This window comes from Tiliqua scincoides, chromosome 7 (assembly GCF_035046505.1).
Source record: "Tiliqua scincoides isolate rTilSci1 chromosome 7, rTilSci1.hap2, whole genome shotgun sequence".
Taxonomy (NCBI): Eukaryota; Metazoa; Chordata; class Lepidosauria; order Squamata; family Scincidae; genus Tiliqua; species Tiliqua scincoides.
Window position 1 is genome coordinate 70,716,522 of NC_089827.1, and position 24,258 is coordinate 70,740,779.

Below are 24,258 nucleotides of genomic sequence, written 5' to 3' on the forward strand. Positions count from 1 at the left end.
CCGGGTGCTGTAGGCTTAGGCTTATACCATTATCTTTCAAGACTGAAGGTTGCCAACCAACCACTGCACACAGAAATCCAAATGAAGTATTCGCTTGGCTTGTGCAATATCATAATTTTCAACACATTGCGCACGTTTTCACATCCAAAATGGTTGAATTTCTTTTGCCTGCACTTCTGCGACTGTGCATAGAACAGTGCAAGTGCCTCAGGATTCGACTCCAATCCCCTCAGGGGCCTCCAGCAGCAGGTCTTGTAATCTGTTGCTATAGGCCCCATTGCAGCAGGGTCATACTGCTGTTGCGTGCAACAGAGCCAGTGATGGTCGGAGGAAATGGCCAGAGGTACCACACGTGCGCAGACTCACCCACATGCTCTGCCAGCCCAGGTAAGGTGGCGGTGGGGGAAGACCAGAGCCGGCTTAGGGTGGGGGTGGGCTGGAGGGATTGGACATGGTGGCAGAAGTGCATGTTTGATCCTGTCTCCCATTTTCCAGCCCACCACGCCCCCTTCCTCTCCTCAGACGTAGGAGACCCATCAACAGCCAGAAGGTCTCCCAAGAGGTAAAAAAGTTGGGTCTCCTCTCTATCCACTGCTACACTATAGAATGCAGCTATGTCAGTGGAGAGTAAGCTGTGGGGGGGGGGCACCAGAAGGCCAACAAGGGGCAAGTAAAAAAAAAGCTTATCTCTCATTCAGGGGCAGATCCAGTGTTTGGAGGTGGTGGTGGTGGTCATGAGCACTACTCCCAGAGTGCTCCCATGAGCACTACTTTAACTCCCACCCAGACTTGGAGCACAAATCTACCTGCCCGGTAGACTTGGACTCTTGGTTGAGCTTTTGGCCTCCATGGTCGTTTGCTGGGTGGATAGCCCTGGGCTTCCGTCTGGACTTGGAACCCAGATCCACATGCTGGGTAGACCTGTGTTCCCACTTGAGCTTATGGTCTCCATGTCCAGGGTTTTTCTGGATGGATATACCTGGGCTTCTGCCTGTACTTAGAGTCCAGATCTAAGTGCCAGGTAGACCTGAACTCCAATTCCAACTCAGCTCTGCGGGTATTCCCCTGGCACCTGACTTTGCTCCCTGCTGGTGCGACAGTTGTGGGGGAGTCACATACCCATGGCCCCCCAGATCCGTCCGTGCCTCTCATTGGCCTTCTGGTCTGTCCCCCCTCCCCAAATAGTATTCCATTGGCAGGCTGCATGCTATAACATGGCCGGGGGTAGGCTGTAAATCTAGTTAATGTGCATTTTCCATGTTCAGGTATGCTCTTTCAGAAAACTGTGTATGTGCTTATTTTAAGCACCTTTAACATTCTGAATAAGAGGTAAAAGGTTATGCAGTAGCTAGAATGTATGTTTCCTGCTATCTCTATCCTGCATTCTTGAGCTTCCTGTACAACTTTCTAAGATCAGACCTGCTCAACGGCCTTTAGACATTTTTCTGGCCTGCCATAAAATGCACAATCAGTACTTCTTTCTCTTTTTTGTTTATTTACAGCTTTTGTAAAACAATACAAAAATTATAACTAATAATGAACACAGTTCATATAATTTCTATACCGCATGATAAATCAACCAGATGTTTCTTAATGATTCTCTTTCTGTACACACACAGTTTGGAAAGGTTCTAGTTGTCCCCAAGAATATGGGTCTTAGTGTTTCATCATATTTGAATTCCATTAAACCTAATTTTAAAATGTAACTGAATCTGCAGGGGAACCAAGACCTTTACATCATTTTCCAGAGTTCTTGTATCTCAAGACATTAGTACCTCCAGTAAAATCTGTTCTAGCTGCACAAACTCATTTTTATTTTTTACGAGGATTTTTTTATATATACAAGGAAAGAGTTGTGTTCTTTACTTCCCTTTTATAGAAATCAAACATGACATAAGGAATTTCAAGACATCTAAAATGAAAAACGAATTTTAAAGCCATCATCTGTGTTGGCAGCATTCAGCTTTTGTGTCTTCCAGCTGAAGGTGTTAGAAAGGTTAATCACTGGGCTGTCAAGTCTATTGTAGCAAGAGACCTCTTTTAGCTAAATCGGTGTTAGCTTCCATTTAAGGAAGAATGTCTGTCTGCTACAACCATTGACATTTACTAACTGCGCCTGTGAAAACATTCTTTTTCACCCTCAGATGCTTGTTCGCCTGTCTCACATTATCTCAGGCATTACCATTCAGTTGGAAAAATTAAGTTTACATTTTAATTAAGTGAACAGCATTATTTGACTTCTGTGCCTCTTCCCAGCTATGAAATTTGGTTACTGCAGTGCAGTTAATAGTTCTCAAAGCTTTCTTCTTAAACTACACAATTTTGCAGATGTGTGGGTGCTGGAATAGCTTGTCAAGAGAAGCTGGTCTTTGTGTCGAAGCAGACATAATAGTTGAATTCATCCTGACTTGCCTTTTAGGGAAAGAAAATAAGAGATGTAGGTTAACCCTTTGCAGTTCTGTGTCGTGTAATCCTATGTAGACAAAGAACTCTAATTTTAAGATCTAGACTAGAATGTTGCCTTTTCATAACATTAAATTCCATGTTTGTAACCATCTTTTAAAAGCTTGTTGTCATCGTGATTAACCAGAAATAGTGTTTGGGTAAGCATGCAGTTACAGTAAAAAGTTATTGATCTTGAAACTTCAGCCAAGATGTGTTAAGCCTGGTGACACACATATTTACCACCCTTTTGCTTTCCCCCACCTTTCGTACAGGATCAACGTGTGTCAGGCTAGGAATGTGGTGTTGTAATGTCTTGAGTTACCTTGGCTACCCTAATCAGTAAGGTGCAAGTCAAACACAGTTCCATGGCATTGTACGTTGTAATTCAAACAATCGTGTTAGCAGCCAGAGAAACCAAACTGCTCATGTGAAGTTTTATTTTTTTTAACCTACCAGTTCTAGGTTCTGTCTCTTCAACAGATTTGTGAACAAACATGTTGAGGCACATTTCATTTCTTTTTGTCTCCCACGGAGCGTTGTGAGACAGTCATTGGACAGCAATCTATCTGGGACATAGCGGAGGAGGCTGAAACCTGCCCACTGTCACACACCCAAGATGTGAATTTACCTCCTTCACTCTAGTGGTGTCCCAGATATGGATCCCTTACTGCCAGGAGTTAAATGGCAGCCGTTCACTGATATCTGAGCAGCAGCAAAGCATATCTTTTTCTGACACCATGGCTGTGTAGACATAACTTGTTCCCCATGCCTGCCACAGAGTAGTACATCTCCTTTAATGTTTGCTTTCTGCCTGCCATTAGTATGTTTACATACTGGTGTGTTTACAGTACTTAATTTCTGACCTTTCTGTTTGTTTGGGCAATATGGTTCTCTTTTTGCACCGTCCATTGCATGGAAGGACGTCTGTCCTGGGGATGATGCGCTGTCCTCCTGCATCAGGTGACAAACCCAAGTAATGCCATTGGTTGCACCACATGGTTCTAAGCTCAGGGTTACAGAAGATCTCAAATAATGTAAAGATATGAACTCATTACCAAAACTGCAATTACAACCTCAAAACAGATACATGAACCGACTTAAGTTATGTCAATTAGGATAAGAAGGAATCTTAATAGATTGTGCTTGACCGGTGCTTTGATAGACCTTGTTTTGTGGGGGAGGGGGGGAATTACAAGAGATAGTGCACACAAACATCACAATTTCTCTGGTAGGGTTGGGAATGCCAGATGTCATTTGGTAGTGATTGAGTTTTGAGTTCATGTTTTGAGTTCATGATGACTGAATCATGTGATTGAGTGATTGAGTTTTGAGTTCATGATGACTGAATCCTGGAGTTTTGCTCTATAGAATGACCTAAACTCTAACAGCAAGATACTTTATGTAGCATAAGTGATGTCTAAATTTAGTAAACTCTACTGCTGCAGAGATTCCAAGATAAATCAGTGGTCACTTTTGGAGTTGGAAGAGGAGTGAAGGGCTCAGAAGAACTGACTGGGGGTGTGTTGTATTGCAGGCCACTAGAGCAACCTGATGTTTCTTGCAAGGTTGCACAGGTTATAGCAAAAGGTTTTCCTCTTCTGAATACTTGAAAGTGGGACAGTGGAGTTCAGTCTTGCTTGCCTCACACCTGATTATTGATGGAACTGTTACAACACAAGCAGAAGTAGCCTGCAACAGGATCAGCCTTTACATGGTGCCTTTCATATAACTAATTTGCAAATTATTTCTTGATTTTTTAAAAAGTATATTTTGCTTTTCTTACAGTTCCATTTACTTATGAAAACTTTTCACTGTACCTGTGATCGGCATTTTAATAACTCTGTTCCATATTTGTCTTACAATAAATCGCTGAGAAAATGAATGTGCCAGATTACAATTTATTTTTGATTCGCTAACATTTTTGGCAAGAATCCCCTTTTCCTGTTTTTGTATTAACAATGCTGTTTTTGTTTGACCATCCTAATTTTTTTTGTTCGAATAACGTGATGGAACTCATCATATGGGTGTATTTGAGACACACGATGTTATGCTGAATAGTTTCCAGTGATGCCAAGCCATAATGAACTCTCAGCAGTAACATTAAAGAAGTTGCTTTTTTGTTTAGCCCTCGAAGGGTACAATCCATGCCATCTAGCATGCTGTAACAGATGAGCTTTTAGAAAAAAATACTCTCTTGGAAGCAAATCACTTCTCTTGTATTATAATAATTTCCAATAGAGTTTTTACTTTGGAATCAGACCAAGCATGACTGTTGTTGCTTCATAGTACCAAAGAATCAAACACATAAAAGGCTCTTGAGTGTTCCATGTGGAAGTAATGCTTACAAATCCATGTCCAAATAATGCAATATATACAAAAATGACTATAGGAAGGTCCCCTGTAGCCGCAGATTCACGGGGTTGGGTCTGTGGGGCCCCCTGCACAAGTCCTCTCTGGAGGAGAGTGGAGCTCTGCTCCCCTCACCTCTGGAGGATCTTCTGAACCCAGCAGAAGCTGCGGACATTGGTCTGCTGCCTCTGCCGGGAGCCCTAAGGTTAAAAAAACCACAACTTCCGGTTTCTCCATGAAACTGGAAGTGATGTTTTTAATGCCTTATAAGGCATTAAAAACATCACTTCCGGTTTTTCCAGGGAACCAGAAGTTTCGTTTTTTACCTTAAAGTTCAGTCTGAGCCTGTCAGAAGGCATGGACCGGACCCATTGACTCCGGAGGGTAGAGGGAGGAGTTCACCAATATCTGCAGTTTCATTTAACCACCGGGGGGGGGGGGTTCTTAACCGCAGTTCACTTAATGCGGGGGGGGGGGAGTTCTGTGACTTGTCCACAGACCTGGAACAAACCGCAGTTGTCTCTGGTGGAGAGCATCTCCTTACCATTTTCCATTCCCATTTTTGCCACGTCTTGGAGTGTTCTGGGTTAGGATTGTCAACTCTCCTGGCTTGGTCTGTAGTTTCCAGGAAACAGCATTAATTTCCAGGTAACTACCAAAGCAGTCTGGAAACTTTAACAGGAATTTTCAGTGTTATATTCTGTTGGAGGGGAACCTTGCAAGGATAGCTTCTGTCTTAGTTGACTATCCTGTCTGAGGTTAGTTCAGCTATCAATGAGTCTTTCAAGCTAAAAGCAGAAGAGTCTGTTACCTGACCAATGTTCTTTCTGACCCCAAGAAATGGTACTCTGGAGTTTCCACTGTTCTCCCTTCCAGTTTGCCTGGGGATTGGAGGGGAGCTGTGTTGATCTTCCTAGACAATGGGCAGCAGAGAGAAGGAGAAGTAAATTAGTCCTTGGTGGGGGAGAGGCAAACAAAGCCTTAGTAGTCAAATGGGCAGTCAGCCACTAATTGTAAGATGCTGTTGGCATTTCGGAAGTAACAGCTGTGGAGGAATGTTAGTAACGTGAGGAATGCACACACTAGGAAAATGGCTAATTATCACTTGAAAGGTTGCGAGATTTTTGAATTTCTCCCTCTTCCAAGTCATGTTGTTATGCCATTGTTCAACTTGTTAGTTTTACAACCCCATGGCCAAGCATCTAATAAGCTGGGATAAAAAAAGACCCCATAAAACTTTACTGATTAGGCTACTCAGACATGAATAAGCCTGCAGAAGGCAGTTTCTGAGAGAGAAAATTTGTCCTAGAAGGATTTTGTTAAGCTCAGAATCAAACAGGTCTCTGTACTAAAGATCAGATGCTTCTGGCTTGGAAATCTTTCAAACATACATTGAAGTGGGTGAATGAGGTCCTGTCCTGTCAGCTGAGCAGAGACCAGCCAAAGTGTGACAAAAGAGGTTTGTACAATGGATAATATAGAATAACTGACGCTAAACAGTAGGTGATCTGCCCATGAAGTCTTCTGGATACTTTTATCTTATCTATGAGTCCCTTTCATTCTTAAGAGAAGAGGAGCCAGTCAGCTTTGAAGGTCATGGACAATATAAGGCTTCAAAGTCAGTTGATGAACTCTGGAATTTTTGTGCCGTCACTTTTCTTCATCACCCTGATTTATACAGCTTCTTTGTTTTATTGTTTTTTTCTGTGGCAGTTGTTTCAAGGAAAGTGTAGATGCTGCAGTCTCCAAAGTGTGTTGGCATGCTTGTGGGTCCTCTGTGATGTGGATTTTCTATATTAAGCTGAGGTGTACAGAAATGTCCTGCTCAATGTTTGGTTGCGTGGGAGCCCATGAAGCGTGAATTGTTTGCAAAATTGCTGTTGAATCTAGCAGCTTCTTAAAAATGCCATAGCATGAGGAGGCAATGCTAATATATTTCTAAAAAGTCGCTCTTTGGTGAAGTATTTTAAAGAATCTTGAAAATTCTTACCTAGGACTATCCAGGTGCCAGGTTCAGTCCTTGGTAATCCGGGCAGGAAACATTGCAGGCAGGACTAGGCAATTCTAGAGAGCAATTCCTGATCAGGTTGACAATACTGGCCTGGAGGGACCCAGTGATCAGAGTGTAAGGTAGCTTTGCATGTTCATAAAATGCTTTGATTAAAAGAAAAATAACAGAAAAGTTTAATTTGTGGTTCACCCTTTTTAAACCTTGAATTCTCTAAAGCATCATATAGTTCTGCTCTCAGGTTGCACTACTGCTGATCTCTCTGCCCAATGAGGATGGCGCTCTTCACAGTCCAACTAGTTCCCTCTGGGTGGAGCTCTTTGCAGTGTTCCTCTTCAGTGCTGCAGGTTGGAGAACAGTGATGACGAGGAGGAGTGGTGGTTGTTCCCATCTTTTTGAACCTCCTTCTCTTGGTTAAAGGGACAAGCAGTAACTAATTGGTATGCCATATGTTCTCAAATGGCATTGCGTTTAATTGCCAATTAACGCAGTTCCTCCCAGTTTGTCTCCCAGTTTGCCTCCCAGTTTGGCACTGGGAGGATGAACGAAAATGGCCAACGCCTGCTAGAGTTTTGCTGTCATCACGGTCTCTGTGTCAGCAACACATTCTTCAACACAAAGCCCCAACATAGAGTCTCTTGGAGACATCCAAGATCAAAGCACTGGCACCAGCTCGACCTGATCCTCACCAGACGCTCCAGCCTTCCCAGCATCAAGATCACACGCAGTTATCATGGTGCTGCCTGCGACACTGACCACTCCCTGGTGTGCAGCAGAGTGAAACTGCAAACAAAGCGACTGTATCACACGAAAAAGGAAGGAAGACCTCGCATTGATACCAGCAAGACCCGGGATCAGAGAAAAGTGGAGGAATTTGCACAAGCGCTTGAGGAATCTCTTCCAGGCCCGGCCGACGCAAACGCATCCAGCAGATGGGAACATTTCAAGAATACCGTTTACAACACCGCCTTGTCCATATTCGGCAAGAAGACCAACAAGGCGGCAGACTGGTTTGAAGCCCACTCTGAGGAGTTGACACCAGTCATTGAGGAAAAGAGGAGAGCTCAAGCAGCATACAAGGTCTGTCCCAGTGAGCGCAACCTGCAGGTCCTCCGAACTGCTCGCAGCAAAGTCCAACAGACTGCCAGGAGATGTGCTAACGACTACTGGCTCCAGCTCTGTTCCGAGATACAGATAGCAGCTGACACGGGCAACATCAAGGGGATGTATGATGGTATCAAGCAGGCCCTAGGTCCAACACAGAAGAAAATTGCCCCTCTGAAGTCTGCCACAGGCGAGGTCATCCAGGATCGGGCGCAGCAGATGGAACGCTGGGTGCAGCACTACTCTGAGCTATATTCCAGAGAAAATGTAGTCACCGAAGAAGCACTGAACAACATTGAGTGCCTGCCTGTGCTGGAAGAGCTTGACAGTGAACCAACCCTAGAAGAACTTCACGTGGCCCTGGACTCCCTTGCCTTTGGCAAGGCACCTGGAAAAGACAGCATCCCTGCTGAAGTCCTAAAATGCTGCAAAGAGATCATCGTCACTGAGCTGCATGAAATCCTCTGTCTCTGCTGGAGAGAAGGTGGAGTACCTCAAGACATGAGGGATGCAAACATCATCACGCTGTACAAGAACAAAGGTGACAGGGGTGACTGCAACAACTACCGCGGCATCTCTCTCCTTAGCGTTGTAGGAAAGCTGTTTGCCCGAGTTGTACTAAAGAGGCTCCAGGTACTTGCAGAGAGCGTCTATCCAGAATCGCAGTGTGGATTCCGAGCCAACAGGTCCACCACTGATATGGTATTCTCCCTTAGACAACTGCAGGAGAAATGCAGGGAACAACGACAGCCACTCTTTATAGCCTTCATAGATCTCACAAAGGCTTTCGACCTGGTCAGCAGAGACGGCCTCTTCAAGATTCTCCCCAAGATTGGATGTCCACCCAGGCTCCTCAGCATCATCAGATCCTTCCACAAGGACATGAAGGGCACTGTTGTCTTCGATGGCTCCACATCAGACCCTTTTGACATCCGAAGCGGAGTGAAGCAGGGCTGTGTTCTTGCACCAACCTTGTTTGGGATTTTCTTCGCTGTCCTGCTGAAGCAGGCCTTTGGAACTGCAACAGAAGGCATCTATCTCCGGACCAGATCAGACGGAAAGCTCTTCAACCTCTCCAGACTGAGAGCAAAATCCAAAGTCCAGCTGAAATGTCTGCGTGACTTCCTCTTTGCCGACGATGCAGCTGTCACTACCCACTCTGCCAAAGATCTCCAGCAGCTCATGGATCGTTTTAGCAAGGCCTGCCAAGATTTTGGACTGACAATCAGCCTGAAGAAAACACAGGTCATGGTTCAGGATGTGGACTCACCTCCCTGCATTACAATCTCTGCGCATGAACTGGAGGTTGTCCATGACTTTGTGTACCTTGGCTCAACGATCTCCGACACTCATTCTCTCGATGCCGAGCTAAACAGGCGCATCGGTAAAGCAGCTACCACGTTTTCCAGACTCACAAAGAGAGTCTGGTCCAACAAGAAGCTGACGGAACATACCAAGATCCAGGTCTACAGAGCTTGCGTCCTGAGTACACTTCTGTACTGCAGCGAGTCATGGACTCTTCGCCCACAACAGGAGAGGAAACTGAGCGCTTTCCACATGCGCTGCCTCCGACGCATCCTCAGCATCACCTGGCAGGACAAAGTTCCAAACAACACAGTCCTGGAACGTGCTGGAATCCCTAGCATGTATTCACTGCTGAAACAGAGACGCCTGCGTTGGCTTGGTCATGTCGTGAGAATGGATGATGGCCGGATCCCAAAGGATCTCCTCTATGGAGAACTCGTGCAAGGAAAGCGCCCTACAGGTAGACCACAGCTGCGATACAAGGACATCTGCAAGAGGGATCTGAAGGCCTTAGGGATGGACCTCAACAAGTGGGAAACCCTGGCCTCTGAGCGGCCCGCTTGGAGGCAGGCTGTGCAGCATGGCCTTTCCCAGTTTGAAGAGACACTTTGCCAACAGTCTGAGGCTAAGAGGCAAAGAAGGAAGGCCCATAGCCAGGGAGACAGACCAGGGACAGACTGCACTTGCTCCCGGTGTGGAAGGGATTGTCACTCCCGGATTGGCCTTTTCAGCCACACTAGACGCTGTGCCAGAACCACCTTTCAGAGCGCGATACCATAGTCTTTCGAGACTGAAGGTTGCCAATACATAATTGCCAATTTGTTGCCTTAGGGCAAGAGGAGAGAAAGAATTGACTTACAGAGCCAGGAAAAAGCACTCTTAGGGCCCAGTCCTACCCAACTGCACAGCACTGATGCAGCCATGACAAGGGGGGGTGTGCTGCATCCTGCGGGGGGGGGGGGGAGTCATGGAGGCCTCCTCAAGGTAAGGGAACAAATGTTCCTTCCACATGTACAACCCCTTAATTCATGCCTGAAGGTGCTTGAGGGTGTGTGGCAACCATGCAACAATACCTGAAGCAGATCTTTTGTTTTCCATGTATAAACCTTTTCCTTTTACTTCCAAAGATCATGCCAGTATGTGTTTGTAACCCAGCATCCCCTGCAAGTAAAATAGATGTGGAGCAGCAGGGCTGAATGGCATCATCTTTCAAAGTAAAAAAAAAGAAAGTGATATGGTAGCCACCTGCCTCTTGTGAGCACCAAGTAGGCAGGGAGAAGTGATTTGGAGCCTCAACAACTTGCTTCGTCCCCTTCCCCCTGTGCTGCTACTGCTGTGATCCTCTTCCGACTTGCTCTCAGCAAGTCAGAAGGGGGTCAAATTGCCAAGGAGAGTGGCAGGCAAGAGAGGGTGGTGAACAGGCTGGCAGGGGGCTTGTCCACTGTCCCCCCCCCCCAACCAGGGATGCCATTCCACATGACCATTTCAAGTGATTCATCAGGAGTCTTGGAAACACTTGGAAATAATTGGTAAGTAACTCACAAGTCACCCACTTCATATTGTTTTGGCCTTATCTGCTGATGATGCACATAATGAAATCTCACATCCCTTTCCTGCCAAATGTGTGTAAAATATATTGTGGCCACTGTGTGCCACATAATAATAACAATCACATGTCCTACAACTGCTGTGTGTGTTTAAATTGGGGCGGGGGGAGTGCAATGCTTTTGGATGCTAACTTCCTATGTGCAGAACTAAACATTTTAGCGCTTACACAAAAGATACACCTCACTCTTGACCCTGTGAACGTCCTTTTTTTTTTTTAAAGAACAGCTTAATTCCTGCAAGTTTATTTGGGATAACTAAAAACCATCGGCCTCTGGGTTTTCAAGGCTTTTCGTTTTCTGCCAAGATGGCTTTATCATCAGACGATTGCACAATCTCTGAACGTATTTTCTTGTGACACTTTCCAGAGTTTTTGCTTTCTGTGATTATTTTAAAGGCTGAGGACAGAATAAGCTTTGAGCCTTAATCTCCATGTTCTTACTTTTTCAGTGCATTAACATACATTCCCTGTGTCATCTTCTCTTACTTGAAAATCTTCATATGAGGAGGTCTATAGGTCTTATTGCAGAGATGAGGTTGCAACAGGCTGGAATTTTTGTTTGTTGGGTTTTTCCCTAATGGAACAGTGTTTAGTTTTTTGTAATGAGTTATTTTATATACTTCAAAGTTGATAAGGCTTGCCTGCAGGAGGCAGTTCCATGTTTGCAATCCCTACGTCACTCTTTTCCTTAAATACTCCATCAGCTCTTCCAACTGTATACATATAGAGATCTGAAGTTTGTTCCAGAAGAAGGCAGTAATCTGGTGGATTGTACTTTTTAAATGAAGTATTCTATTTCTGTTTGAAGAAGTATTCTCTGAATACTCTGAATTCTTCTATTCTACTTTCTATTTGAAGAAGTATTCTCTGAAATTAAAAGTACTTTTTTTAAACCCACAAGAAAACGGTAAGGGTGATCCATTCAAAATTCATAAACGTAACATGATCAAAATATTTTTAATAAATGTAACATAATTAAAATACACTCAACTTTTTAAAAATCAGCCTGACCCAACATGTGCAGTGATTTGCCTTCTTCCTGTATAACAAAAGCCTTGAAAAGAATTCCGGGACTTACATAGCTTTTTAAACAACTCTTACAATACAGTACTATCTATGTTTACTAACAGTTCAATCCTGAGCTGCCCGGCATGCAGGGCTGCAGCGTCACCAAAAATGGCTGCCACTGCATCCTGTGCACACCAGACAGCCGCCGTTGCCTCCTCAGGAGAAGAGGACTATTTTCCCCTTACCCCGGGTAAAGCAAGTAGCCCTGCAATGGGGCTACTTGATTCTACAATGATTCAAGTGTTAGCATAGAATTTAGAGCCTCTGTGTCAGGTGGATGGCCCGACACAGAGGCTCAGGATCCACCATTCCTGCCTGCCTCACTCTGTCCCCCAGAATGCCTGTCCTCCCCCCCCTCTCTTCCTCCCCCTGCCCCAAAATGCCTCCTCCCTGCCTCTCCCAATGTCTTCACCTACCTCTCAGCTGCCCAGCATGCTCCAGAGCAACTCTAGTGCTATAAAATCCTATGTGGAGTTGGACCATCTGGCTCATTGCTACCAGGTACTTCAAGTGGTACTTCCAATAGATGAACCATGCCAAGTGGTACAGCAGGGACAAATGCTGAGAAATTCTATGGTAGCCAATAAGACCAGGCAATTTTGAAGGAGACCATTAGGCCTATAACTGACTCCTTAAAAGAAGGTTATAGACCATTACAGGAGGATGATGCCTCTGATGGACCCAACAGGACTATAAATTGATTTGTTTGTGGACACTCTTTTAGCAAGTCCCAGTAGCTGTAATTAGATGGGTATTGGCTGAACACAGCTGAAACAGTGAGGGTTGCCTGCTGAGTTATGACCAAATTTGTGGGGTGATGGGAAAAGAGAGCTATTCTGCTTTCATCAAACTGCCTTGGTACATGCGCTCCCTCTTGTTGGTTCATTTCTATGAGAAGATAACCCGCCCTATTCTATGAGAAGATTGCTTTTCATTCCAAGCATTTAAGCTATTAAAGGGAAATGACCCTTGAGCTTAATTGCTGCTTCCACTGCTACCACATGCTTAGGTTTCCAGTACTGGAAACCTGGGGATTGCCCCTATTTCTGCATTTGGTTTGGAGAACAGACATATTTGTAAGTTCTGTGCATGTGTATGAAAGAATTAAAAAAAAAAAACTTCAGATAATTTTTACAGATCTCTACTTGTGATGGTATACTTCATTTTCAAAAGCAGAATGAAATGTTTGAGCAGTATGGGCTGACTATGCACCCAATCCTATTCGACTTTCCAGCACCGGTGCAACTGCAATGCAGCCCTCGAGGTAAGGGAACAAACATTCCCTTATCTTGAAGAGGTCTCTGTGTGTGACCCCCCCCCTCCCTGCACAGGATACAGTGCATGCCCCATTGGTACAGCTGCACTGGCACACTGGAAAATTGGATAGGATTGGGCCCTATGGCTGCAATCTTAACCTCAATTTCCTGGGAGTAAGTCCCATTGAACACAATAGGACTTACTTCTGAGTAGACCTGGTTAGGGTTCTGCCCTGTGTCTAGCATGTCTGGCAGTTCCTTTTTCTTAGGTAGGAAAAGGTAGACACATTTTTACTTTCAAAAAGTCTGTCCCCTCCTTACCCCTATTAGAAGATATAATTTTCTCAAGAGCTTACACGTTTGAGACAAAACTTACCCTCTTAGAAATTGTTTGCTTCTTTGCCTCTTAAGAATTCTCTTTCCTGATACCATTAGTGGTGTTTCCTCATGGGCTTTAAGGTACCATTTGATGGGGTAAAGATGTTCCTTTTAGTTGGTGCAACGATTAGTCACCTTCAAGCTGGATTTGGTTCACAAATTACTGAATGCCTGGTACTTCTTTCCATGCATCTGCCCACCCCAAAGTGTCAGTGTGAAGACTAAATTATCAAGCTGAGCTTTCCGCCTTAGCTCTGAATTTTCCATCTGTTTTGCTTCCTTATACAGTTCTTTTAAAATGTTGTTGAAAAGTCTTCTGATAACAAAAGTGAGGCAAACTCCTTACTGAATACTTGTTTTTTGACATAAGAACAGCCCCGCTGAATCAGGCCATAGGCCCATCTAGTCCAGATTCCTGTATCTCACAGTGACCCACCAAATGCCCCAGGGAGCACACAAGACAACAAGAGATCTGCATCCTGGTGCCCTCCCTTGCATCTGGCATTCTAATGTAGCCCATTTCTAAAATCAGGAGGTTGCACATACACATCATGGCTTGTAACCCATAATGGCTTTTTCTTCCACAAACTTGTCCAATCCCCTTTTAAAGTCATCTAGGCCAGATGTCATCACCACATGCTGTGGCAAGGAGTTCTACAGACCAACTACACGCTGAGTAAAGAAATATTTTCTTTTGTGTGTCCTAACTTTCCCAACACTCAATTTTAGTGGATGTTCCCTGGTTCTGGTGTTGTGTGAGAGGGTAAAGAGCATCTCTCTGTCCACTCTGTCCATCCCCTGCATAATTTTGTATTTCTCAATCATGTTCTGCCTCAGGCACCTCTTTTCTAGGCGGAAGAGGCCCAAACGCCATAGCCTTTCCTCATAAGGAAGGTGCCCCAGCCCAGTAATCATTTTAGTCGCTCTCTTTTGCACTTTTCCATTTCCACTATGTCCTTTTTGAGATGTGGTGACCAGAACTGGACACAATGCTCAGGTGTTGCCTTACCATAGATTTGTACAATGGTATTATATTATTAGGCGTTTTGTTGATTAATCTGACATTATGTAAAAAGCAAATGAAGCTGCATTATGCCAAATTGAGCCATTAGGTTATATAGCCCAGGTATTATAACTGAGCTAAAGAAGCAAATGGTTGATAGCTGATATGTTTGTGCAGTACTTTAACTAAACTATCATCCATTCGTTTTAAAAAAAATGCATTATTTTTTCTTTTTTTCAGTGTTTGGATGAATATGATGATGATGAAGCAGGACAAAAGGAGCGTAAAAGGGAAGATGCAATAACACAACAGAACACAATACAGAATGAGTCAGCCAGCACAGATCCAAGTGACTCTTGTGTGTTACAGGTGCGAAGCTTATTCTCCATTTGGAATGTTGTATTTCAGACTTGGAAGAAATGTGACACCCGTTTCCTTCTGATATATGTGCAGTGATGTGTAAACACTTTTTTTTTTCTCCAAAACTCTGCAAATGAGCATAGCTGATCCTTTTCCAAACACAGGCAGCTGGCAATAGTCTACTTTATTAAAACACTAATTCATTTTAATACTTATTAAAATACTAGCAGCTTCCAAACACACAGACACACACGCACAGAGAGAGAGAGAGAGAGAGAGAGAGAGAGAGAGAGAGAGAGTTACAGTTTCCCCTCAATACTAGTTTAATAGCTATCTGCCATTAAGTATCCTTGTGTTTCTGACCTGATAGGCCCAATTCCAGGTTTTCCTGGATTACACTGATGATTTTGATCCTTGCTAACCTGGTTTCAGGCTGGTTACTATTTATTAAAAATTTACATTCTGTCCTTCTTAGCAAAGACTCGGAGTGGCTTACAATAAATCTTTAATAACAAATAAGACTAGAAAAACCAAAAAAGTTCACAAAGACAACACGACTGCCAACAATTAAAATAAAACTGCCAACAATTAAAATAAAACTAAAAATCAAGGAAGGTCTAACAGAAAAGCCAGGTTTTCAATTGTTGGCAGAAAATAAACAAGAGTGTTAATTGCAATTTGGGGAAAGGGAGTTCCATAATATAAGAAGGTCACCATCAACCCTTTTCACAAGTTGTCGCTCACTGGATGTTCAGCAGCGGCAGGATTGTTATTTAATAAGAATATTTATATACTGCTTTTCAACAAAAAGTAGTTCACAAAAGAGTTTGCATAGCTAAACTAATAAATGGTCCCCAGGCAGTCTAGAGCATTTTAAATTAAAATACAGTTGGCCACATCTTACATGCAATAGACTCATGCAAATTCACATATATGTGCCCTGTCTCCCACCCCACAAAAAAGACAGAGAAAAACTGTTTAAATAGTGCAGGCAACTCTGTCTGACATTCTACAGTACTCTGTTTTATGCCCTTGAGTGAGCCTGAAATGTGAGAATGAAGTTGCTGTTTCATCAGTCGCTGCACATCTCTCAAATTTTGCTTTTAGTTCTTAAAGTGACAGTATGTATTTGTTGGCTTTAAGGGAGTTTTGTCTACAGGGGGCCCCCGTACCCATGAATTCACTTATCCGCAGATTGCGTCTGCGCCCCCAGCGCATGCACCTCTGAGTGGGGCCTCTGAGCTCAGCAGCTCAACATGTTGTATAGGGACAGTTTTTCCACCTCACAGAATGATTAGTTGTATCTCCAAGACTTTTGTAAGCAATCTATAGAATATTGTCTTGATTTATTTCTGCTACTTTTCTGTTGAGCTATGAGAGTCATATATGTAATAAGTGCTGTTGCTCTTGGCTATGGTATGACAGGGCTGACAGACTTGCGGCTGCAGTTTAAACTTACTAAAATGAGACATTAAGACAGATATGCACCAGAAGCCAGTGTGCTTAAATGCCCTTGTTTGGCTCTAATTTGGTTCAAGTAAGATTGAAGTTCTTCTGGCTCATGTGAAAAATTGTAATTATGATGCATGGTCACAGGTAGGAAAAGTGATCAATATCAAAGCCTTGTTGTAATACTGGTTCAGAGGTAGCCCAGCTATGAAGTGACCTGATGCAGCTTGCATCAGCAGTGGATAGTGAGGGAAACAAAGGAGCAGTGGATTAGGGGTGCTCTTCTCCCTATGTCTGCTGCTACCTTCCCCCAGCCCATAGCAGATACAAGCTATATTGATCTGCTCCCTGCTTGTTACAAGTGAACAAGAATGTAATCATCTACTATTCCCCTGCCCAGCACATACTCTGTCCTCAATTGGAATTTAAAGAGAACATGTCCTCTTTTAGCTTTAAATACCTAACGAAGAAGGAGCACTTTTCTACCCCCTCTCCTCACTTCATACTAGTGCATACTGGATGCAGTCCCTTTAAGCCAGTGTGATGATGGAACACTGTGAGGAATAAGGAATTTTATTTAGAGGTAGCAAAGGCAGCAGCGGTGAGTCAGGGCTGATATCAAACCCAGTTGGCTTGGTTTTCTGACAGTTGGTTAAGTGTGCTGGGCAGAAAAGATGGGAACATGTTCAAGATATGGGGAAACTGGGAACACAAGGAAAACATGTTGGTCTTTTGTTATTACTTGATAGTGAGTATAACGTGATAAAAAATTTATGACATATTTAAATTAAAAAGTACATCCATTCTCTTACACACTCCCTAATACTTCCACATTCCCTTGTCCTAGTCCTATAGAGGTGCTGCTTCACCATGACTAATCACCACAAATATGGCAAATTCCCACTGTGAAGTAGAAAAACTGGCCTTACATGTCTTTTCCAAGTAGAACAGGTTGAGATGATTTCTTCCCCATTTTTTCATCTGCTGACATAGCTGTTCTTTGTTCTCAATCCGCTGTGGGAAACGGTGAAGTCATAGGTCAGTGTGACTTTCTCATTAAGCCTGTTTTCATGAGGCACCAGACAAGACTTCTTTCTATTGGTAATGTCTTCTTTCCAGCCATTATGTTTAAAGCTTTTCACTGAAAGTGGCTTGCCCGCAAGTTGGACACTGGGTCCCCAGTAAACAGAGCAGTTTATACCCTCATCTGACTCTTCACAAACTATTGTGTAGCTCAGAGATGGCCATCCTTTCAACTTCGGGGCTCCTGGACATTTAACAATAGTGTAGAGGAGGGAATTTCAGCAGGTGCACCTTGTCATCTCATGGGTTGGTTTCTGAGGCAAATGTGTTTGACCTCCATGGGTGTAAGTAAGGGTACAAGTCCAGGTTGGGGCACTACTATTTTTGGATATATCAGCTTATATAAAATTATTTAAATCTCCCTTTTTATGGGAGATTTGTGATATATTAATAGTAAAACTTGGGCAGGACCAACTCTTACAGTTACAATGTCTGATTCTTATTTAGAGATAATAGATGCTAGATAACACCTTCTACGATTACTGTCCCAAGTCCATGAGCCTCAAATTAATTGATAAAAGCCTTTCTTTCTAAACACTGAAATGTTGCTCCAAGCATATTATTTTAAAGCATACTTGATAGGAATAAACTTAATAAGTTTCAGGTTGCAACAGGATTAATGTAGGAGAATATTTGCTTGCAAGTTATAAAATGTGGTACCATTCAGTCCAAGCAATCATTTTAATGGCAGAGTTTTAATTCACCTTCCCTGCAGAAAAGAGCTGCATGACATTCACACTTTTAAACTGGAATTATAGAATTCCCGAATTCACTCCCGAATTGGCCTTTTCACTCGAATTCACTTTTCACCCGAATTCACTCCCGAATCGGCCTTTTCAGCCACACTAGACGCTGTTCCAGAACCACCTTTCAGAGCGCGATACCATAGTCTTTCGAGACTGAAGGTTGCCAACAATAGAATTCATAGTGGAAACAAGCCATTAATGGGCAGGAGGTCTGGTCTAGAGGGTAGAGCCTCCGTCTGCCTGAAGATAACATCCACAAGGTTGCCAGTTCGAGACTTCCGGCACCGTGCGACCTTGAAGCAGCTGACAAGCTGAAGCTGAGCTATTTTTTCCATCTGCTCTGAGCGTGGGAGGATGGAGGCCAGAATATGAAGCCAGATCGGAATGAAACACCTGAATGTAGTGGTTCTTGAAAGAAAGAACCTTCTTTCAATTGTAAAAATCCCTATTTAATATGGGATTTAAATAAAGCCTGCCTATGTAAACCGCCTTGAATAAAGTCTTGAATAAAGACCAAGAAAGGCGGTATATAAATACCTGTTATTATTATTATTAATCACAATTATCAAATGTATTTTGCAAAAGTGCAACTATATTGGGAGGATATGCATATAAAAATTTTTATAGAATCATCAGACCAATGGTCTCCCTCGGTCACTGTTGTCTTCATTGCATGGCAATGTCCCTTCAGGGTTTCAAGCAGGACTCTTTCCCAGCCTTAGTTGGAAATGCCAGGGATTGAACCTGGAACCTTCTGCACACAAAGCATGTGCTCCAACACTGAGCTAAACATGGCACCATTCTTTATGTACTCTGCTGAATCACTGTCTTACTTGTAAAGGAATTGTGCTTTTAGCACTGAGATTCTGCGTACACAGCATACAACATTTCTGTAGGTTATGGGGCATTTTCAGGGTAGGACGTTGGGGCAATTGTTCATTGCTTGCATAACATCCTATAGGCTGTCAGGTTTTCTGTGCCTCCATCATGACATGCAGCATCTTCTCGGTAAAACACTGTATTAAGAAAGGCATCTTTTAGAAGGCAAACAGGGTATAGTTCTATCCTTGTTGCATGTTACTAGATGCCATGTTAACCAAAGGTCACAATCTATTAGCTAAATTGGTCCAGGATGAGACTGTTCTTAAACGTGCAATCCTGTTTGATATATTTTTTTTATTTTAAGCTTTTTGTATGTATGTACTAGTGCAGTTAGAAACATCCTCTGATTGCGAAACCAGAAGTGGGTCGTGATCTTTATTTTTAGATTTTCTGAGGCTTGGGGAGCCCCGCGGAGGCTTCTGTGGGGCTCCCCGCATCCCCAGGCTGCTGGTGGTAAGTGATGAGTGAAACGAAGCCCCTGTTGCCCCTGGCAGAAGCATGATCTTGGGGATCACGTCACTGCATTCCCCCTCCCCCACAAAGACTTATTGCAGCTCCCAAACTCCTGGAGAGTTTGGGAACAACTGCCCTAGAGCTTTGTCATTGCAAGGCCTTTTGCTCAGTAAAAGACCAAATGGGGAAAAAATGTGGTTTTTTCCCCCTTGCTTCTCAGATCTAAGATCATTTGTGACAAGTAAGCCAAAAGTTACTGATGACTGAAAAGGTGTTTTGGGAGCGGTTGAAATTATGAGTGACTGTCAATTGCACTGAGTGATGGTCGTGACTATACACTACAGTGTAATATTGGATAATGTGGCTTGTGTTAAATGATTTCATCATGCTGTGGACTTAACAAAACTGAGATTGGGCAGTCTCGGTGGTCTCTGTTATTGGATGCATTTCTCCCCCAAGATTGTCGGTTTTGAGTTGAGGGCAGCCCTTCCATATCCTCCTTTATGCTTTGTATGTGTGTGAATTCTAGCCAGCACCACACCACCTTCTGTTCTTTTTCCTGATTCTGAGTGTTCTCTTATTCTCTAGTTTTCATGTTCCCTGGTCATGAATATGCAAGTCCTGCAACATAACAACTGGGCTTCCTTTTTTTCCCACCCATGAAGATCCCTCCTACAGTATATTTCTTTATCCTTCAAGTAATGTTTTGTGTGTTTGTCAAACTTCTATGTGTTTGTCAAACTTCTATGCAAATATTTACCTTTTGTGAGTGTTCTTTAGTGTTCATAAGCTACCTTAGTCAACTCATATTTTATCTATTTAATTTAATTTTCTCTTTACGCCTTCTTTGAAATACTTAATTAATATAGGGCATCATAGAATGGAGACATTAAGTGTTTTTTGGAGTGACCTAGTAAAGTTAGGAAGAGCCCCAATCCTAGCCATGTCTGCTCAGAAGTAAGTCTCATAATAGTCAGTGGGGCTTACTCCCAGGCAAGTGAGGATAGGATTGCAGCCTAAGTAAAAGATAATTCAGGGTAGTAAATACCTGTGCTCTGCTAACAGTGTGTAAAAGCCCCAACTGTGTTTGGACTCTTTAAGTCTTAGGGTAAATAATAATTTTTAAAAACCCTTAAGCTGTAAAAGTAAATAGAAATTTTTGCTTCTTGTCACTATGGTTGAATTTCACAAGTTATTCCTTCCACTGTGACCCAAAATAATACATTGATTAAAGTATATCATTACTATGGGATGTGCAGAATGACATAAACCCAGTTTTGCAGTGTAACTTAATGTGACCACTCAAATATAACCGAATTCTGTGACTTTGTACAAAGTGAATGGGAAAATGTTCCTACACAAACCTCACTGGAATGCTGTGTGAGCACGTAGAAGGATTTTACTCCTACTGCAAAATGTCTTTTAAGATACAGGTTTTTATTTCAGCACTTATTATAGTCAGTCAGCTGTGGGTTGGTGGTATTTTTGAAACAGCTATTGCATAAAAACTACTTAACTGTGTGGTAGGTTCAGACTAGTTGGTGAAGGCTATTATCGTCAAAGCCATATATTCCTGCCTACCGTTGTCAACGTAAATGAACATATGTGGTGCTTATTTGTGAGTCAGCTGCTTTTCTTTTTTTGCCAAATTCTGTTGTTTTTAACAGACGTGGAACTTATGCAACTCCTTATGTTGCTTCTTATATAAACAGGGGTCATATTTCTCATATTTTAGTCCCTAAAGCCTAAACACTGATCTTCAGATAAGGCGCTGCATAAACAGAATAAGAGAGGGCTGAGTTGATTTCTGTGATGTCTCTACTCACTTAATCGTTGTTGTACTAGAAGTAAGAATGGTAACTGCAGTTTGGATGGACGACTAACTGTCCAGTGATATCCCCTGCCTGTCCATTGCATGCAGTACCGCATACTATGCTGAAGCTGGGATGACCTGACAGCCTGAGACTTTACTTAGTCTCCTTGCAGGCCACCTGATCAACAGTGGGATCCAGCCAGCTATTTGCTGGAATAAGTTCAAGGTGCGGCCCCTGGGGGGCATTGGCAAATGCTCAGGGGCGTTGCAGGATGCTTGCCACTTGGCAGCGAACACCCAATGCAACACTGAAAATGGCGGTAAGAGGCTCAACTTGGTGGGCAGAGTTCCATGCACAAGGAACACATTGCACAAAAAACCCACCTGCCTGCCCGGAGTCTCTGGCCTCCATTTTCAGTGTTACTTTGGGTGCCTGCATCCTAGAAGGAAATGGCAGTGATGTCATAGCCAACTATATTCTGGTCTGAGCTCCATACCTATAGCACGGAGGGCGGCGTGATGGAGGTAAGTTTGGAAACCACTGGTTTAGACACACTGCACGTCTTCTCTGAAATAAGCCTCTTTGTGTTTAGTGGGACTTACTCCCAGGTAATTATGTAAAGGATTGCAGTCTAATTTACTGTTGAAACATGGTGGTTTAGTATTATGGATTTCCACATATTTCATCTGTGTTTTGCCATCTTAGCTTGACATCTGTAGCAACCAAGCAAACAAAGGTCCCTGGGCAGCCAAGAAAGCAAAGCTACCTTATTGTACGGTAGAACTTAGCCTTTCATGTTAAAATGGTACATATGAATGTCTAAAATAGGCAGAATTAACTATAGCTGACATTAAATTGCAGTAAATATACTTTGCACTTATGGGTAGATACTCTGCTGTTCTTCATTTCCCTTTTATTTACCTGTTCTCATTTTTTTGGTTGGCAAAATGAAATTTTTAATAAATAATATAGTGATTCCTGTACCCACAGTTATATGGTAGAAATCAAGACTTCAGAGAGAAATTTCAGGTAATGGGTAACAGTGCTAGCAGGTTTCTGATAGTCTGCTGACCTAGAATTGCTGGTCAGCATTTAGTAAGTCGAGTTTGGGTTTCTATTTGTCTAAGACTTTGAACGTGTGTGAGGAAAGTATTGAGTAGTTCTGTGGGGATTAGTCAGGAGCAAGTTATGTATGCATTGTTTGTTTAGGAACACACATGCACACCCTATTTGTTCCTCACCACAAGGCCTGATGATAAAACTTTTTGTAAAACTGCCCCATATAAGCCTTCCCTGCCCTCTTCTGTTGTATATATCAGATGTAGTGTTATAAGGACCTGCATTTTAGAAAGGAACAGTTATGCCTTCTGTGGTGTATGACACACACTCTCCACCTTTTCCCAGGATATGTTCTTGTAATTACAGTGGTGCCTCGCAAGACAAAATTAATTCGTTCCGCGAGTCGTTTCGTATTGCGAAAATTTCGTCTTGCGAAGCGTGGTTTCCCATAGGAATGCACTGAAATTTAATTAATGCGTTCCTATGGGCAAAAAAAGACAGAACAAAGTCAAATTTGGTTTACAAAGTGTTTATTAAGTGCTCTTTAAAGGCATACATACTGTACAGAGGATTTCAAAAATTTCAAGCACAAAACTTCAACTTTTTAAACATGACCTGGGTATTAACGGTTGTGCGATTTAAAACAAACAAAAAAAAATGCAAAAAATTCGTCTTGCGAAGCACGGCCATAGAAAAATTCGTCTTGCGAGTCACCAAAAAATCGCAAAAACGCTTTCGTCTTGCGAGTGTTTCGTTGCGCGAGGCATTCGTCTTGTGAGGCACCACTGTAGTTTAATAATAATATCTAGCTTTTGAACACATTGACCACTTCAAAGCACTTCACTTAACCATATATACACGTTTATAAGTCAAAAACATAAGCCTTAAAATTGACCCTGCAAACCTAGGTCAACTTGTACACAGGTCAATGTGATAAGCATAGATGTCACTAGGGTTTCCATCACCCAGTGCAAGAGCTCGTTGTGTCACCCCTATGATGGACCTCCTCCTGCACCAGACCAAACAGAATAAATTACAATATCACATCCCCAGCATAAATGCAGTGGCATCACTAGGGTTGGTGTCACCCCCATTAACTTCATTTATTTATTTTAATATATAACAGTACAGGTCACCAAATAAATCAGTAGCCAACAAAAAACCAATAGCCAACTTGATGGCACTCACCCAAACTCTTATTCAGTTGTGTATTGGCTCTGATACATGGAAATGAGAGCTGACTCAAACTATTGGTTCCCAGCTGTGTCATAATCACACCTCATTGACTCTCTGAACTATCAGCCTCATTGGTTAGTTTTAAGTTAAGGAAATCACTTTTTATTGCATAAGGCAGTTGTGGTTGGTTTTTTTTTTTGTTATTTGGCTATAACTTTTGATAGAATACAGATATTTCAATGTGGTTTGTTTAACTGCATTCTGCACTAAATTACACATTGAATGATATATAATATGATGGTACTATTTAAAAATGCCAAGATTTCACAATTTTGGTGAGTAGCAATGTCACACACATACTCCCGGGTATGTCACCTGGTGTGGTCCACAACCCCCAAGGTGTGGTCCTGTTGTGGTCCACAAACTTCCTTGTGATGCCATGATGGTAAGGCCTCTTTGGCTTCTAAGATCTGCTGCCTGTTTGGGGGGGGGAACCGGGCTAAGAAGTGGGGCACATGGGGGGGAATGGAGCTATTTTGTCTTGTTCTGCACAGAAATGTGCTCCCCATCTTCTAAGGGGATGGAAGGTGAAGGAAGTTACGGGAATTGTAGTCTTTGTGAGAGCTGCTGCTGTGGTAGTATTATACTTCTCAGCCTACATAACCTCCCTCTTTAGAGAATAGCTGCTTCAAAACAATTGCTGGTAAGTCACTT

At 42.8% G+C, this 24,258-nt stretch overlaps 1 protein-coding gene across 1 annotated transcript in view; it reads left to right on the forward strand.

Moving 5' to 3' along the window:
• PAWR (pro-apoptotic WT1 regulator) overlaps nt 1-24,258 on the forward strand; it is a 79,825-nt gene that overhangs the window by 35,990 nt on the left and 19,577 nt on the right. The window contains exon 3 of the mRNA XM_066634036.1: nt 14,763-14,891. Within this exon, the coding sequence (XP_066490133.1) occupies nt 14,763-14,891 (129 nt within the window). The remainder of the gene's footprint in view (nt 1-14,762; nt 14,892-24,258) is intronic.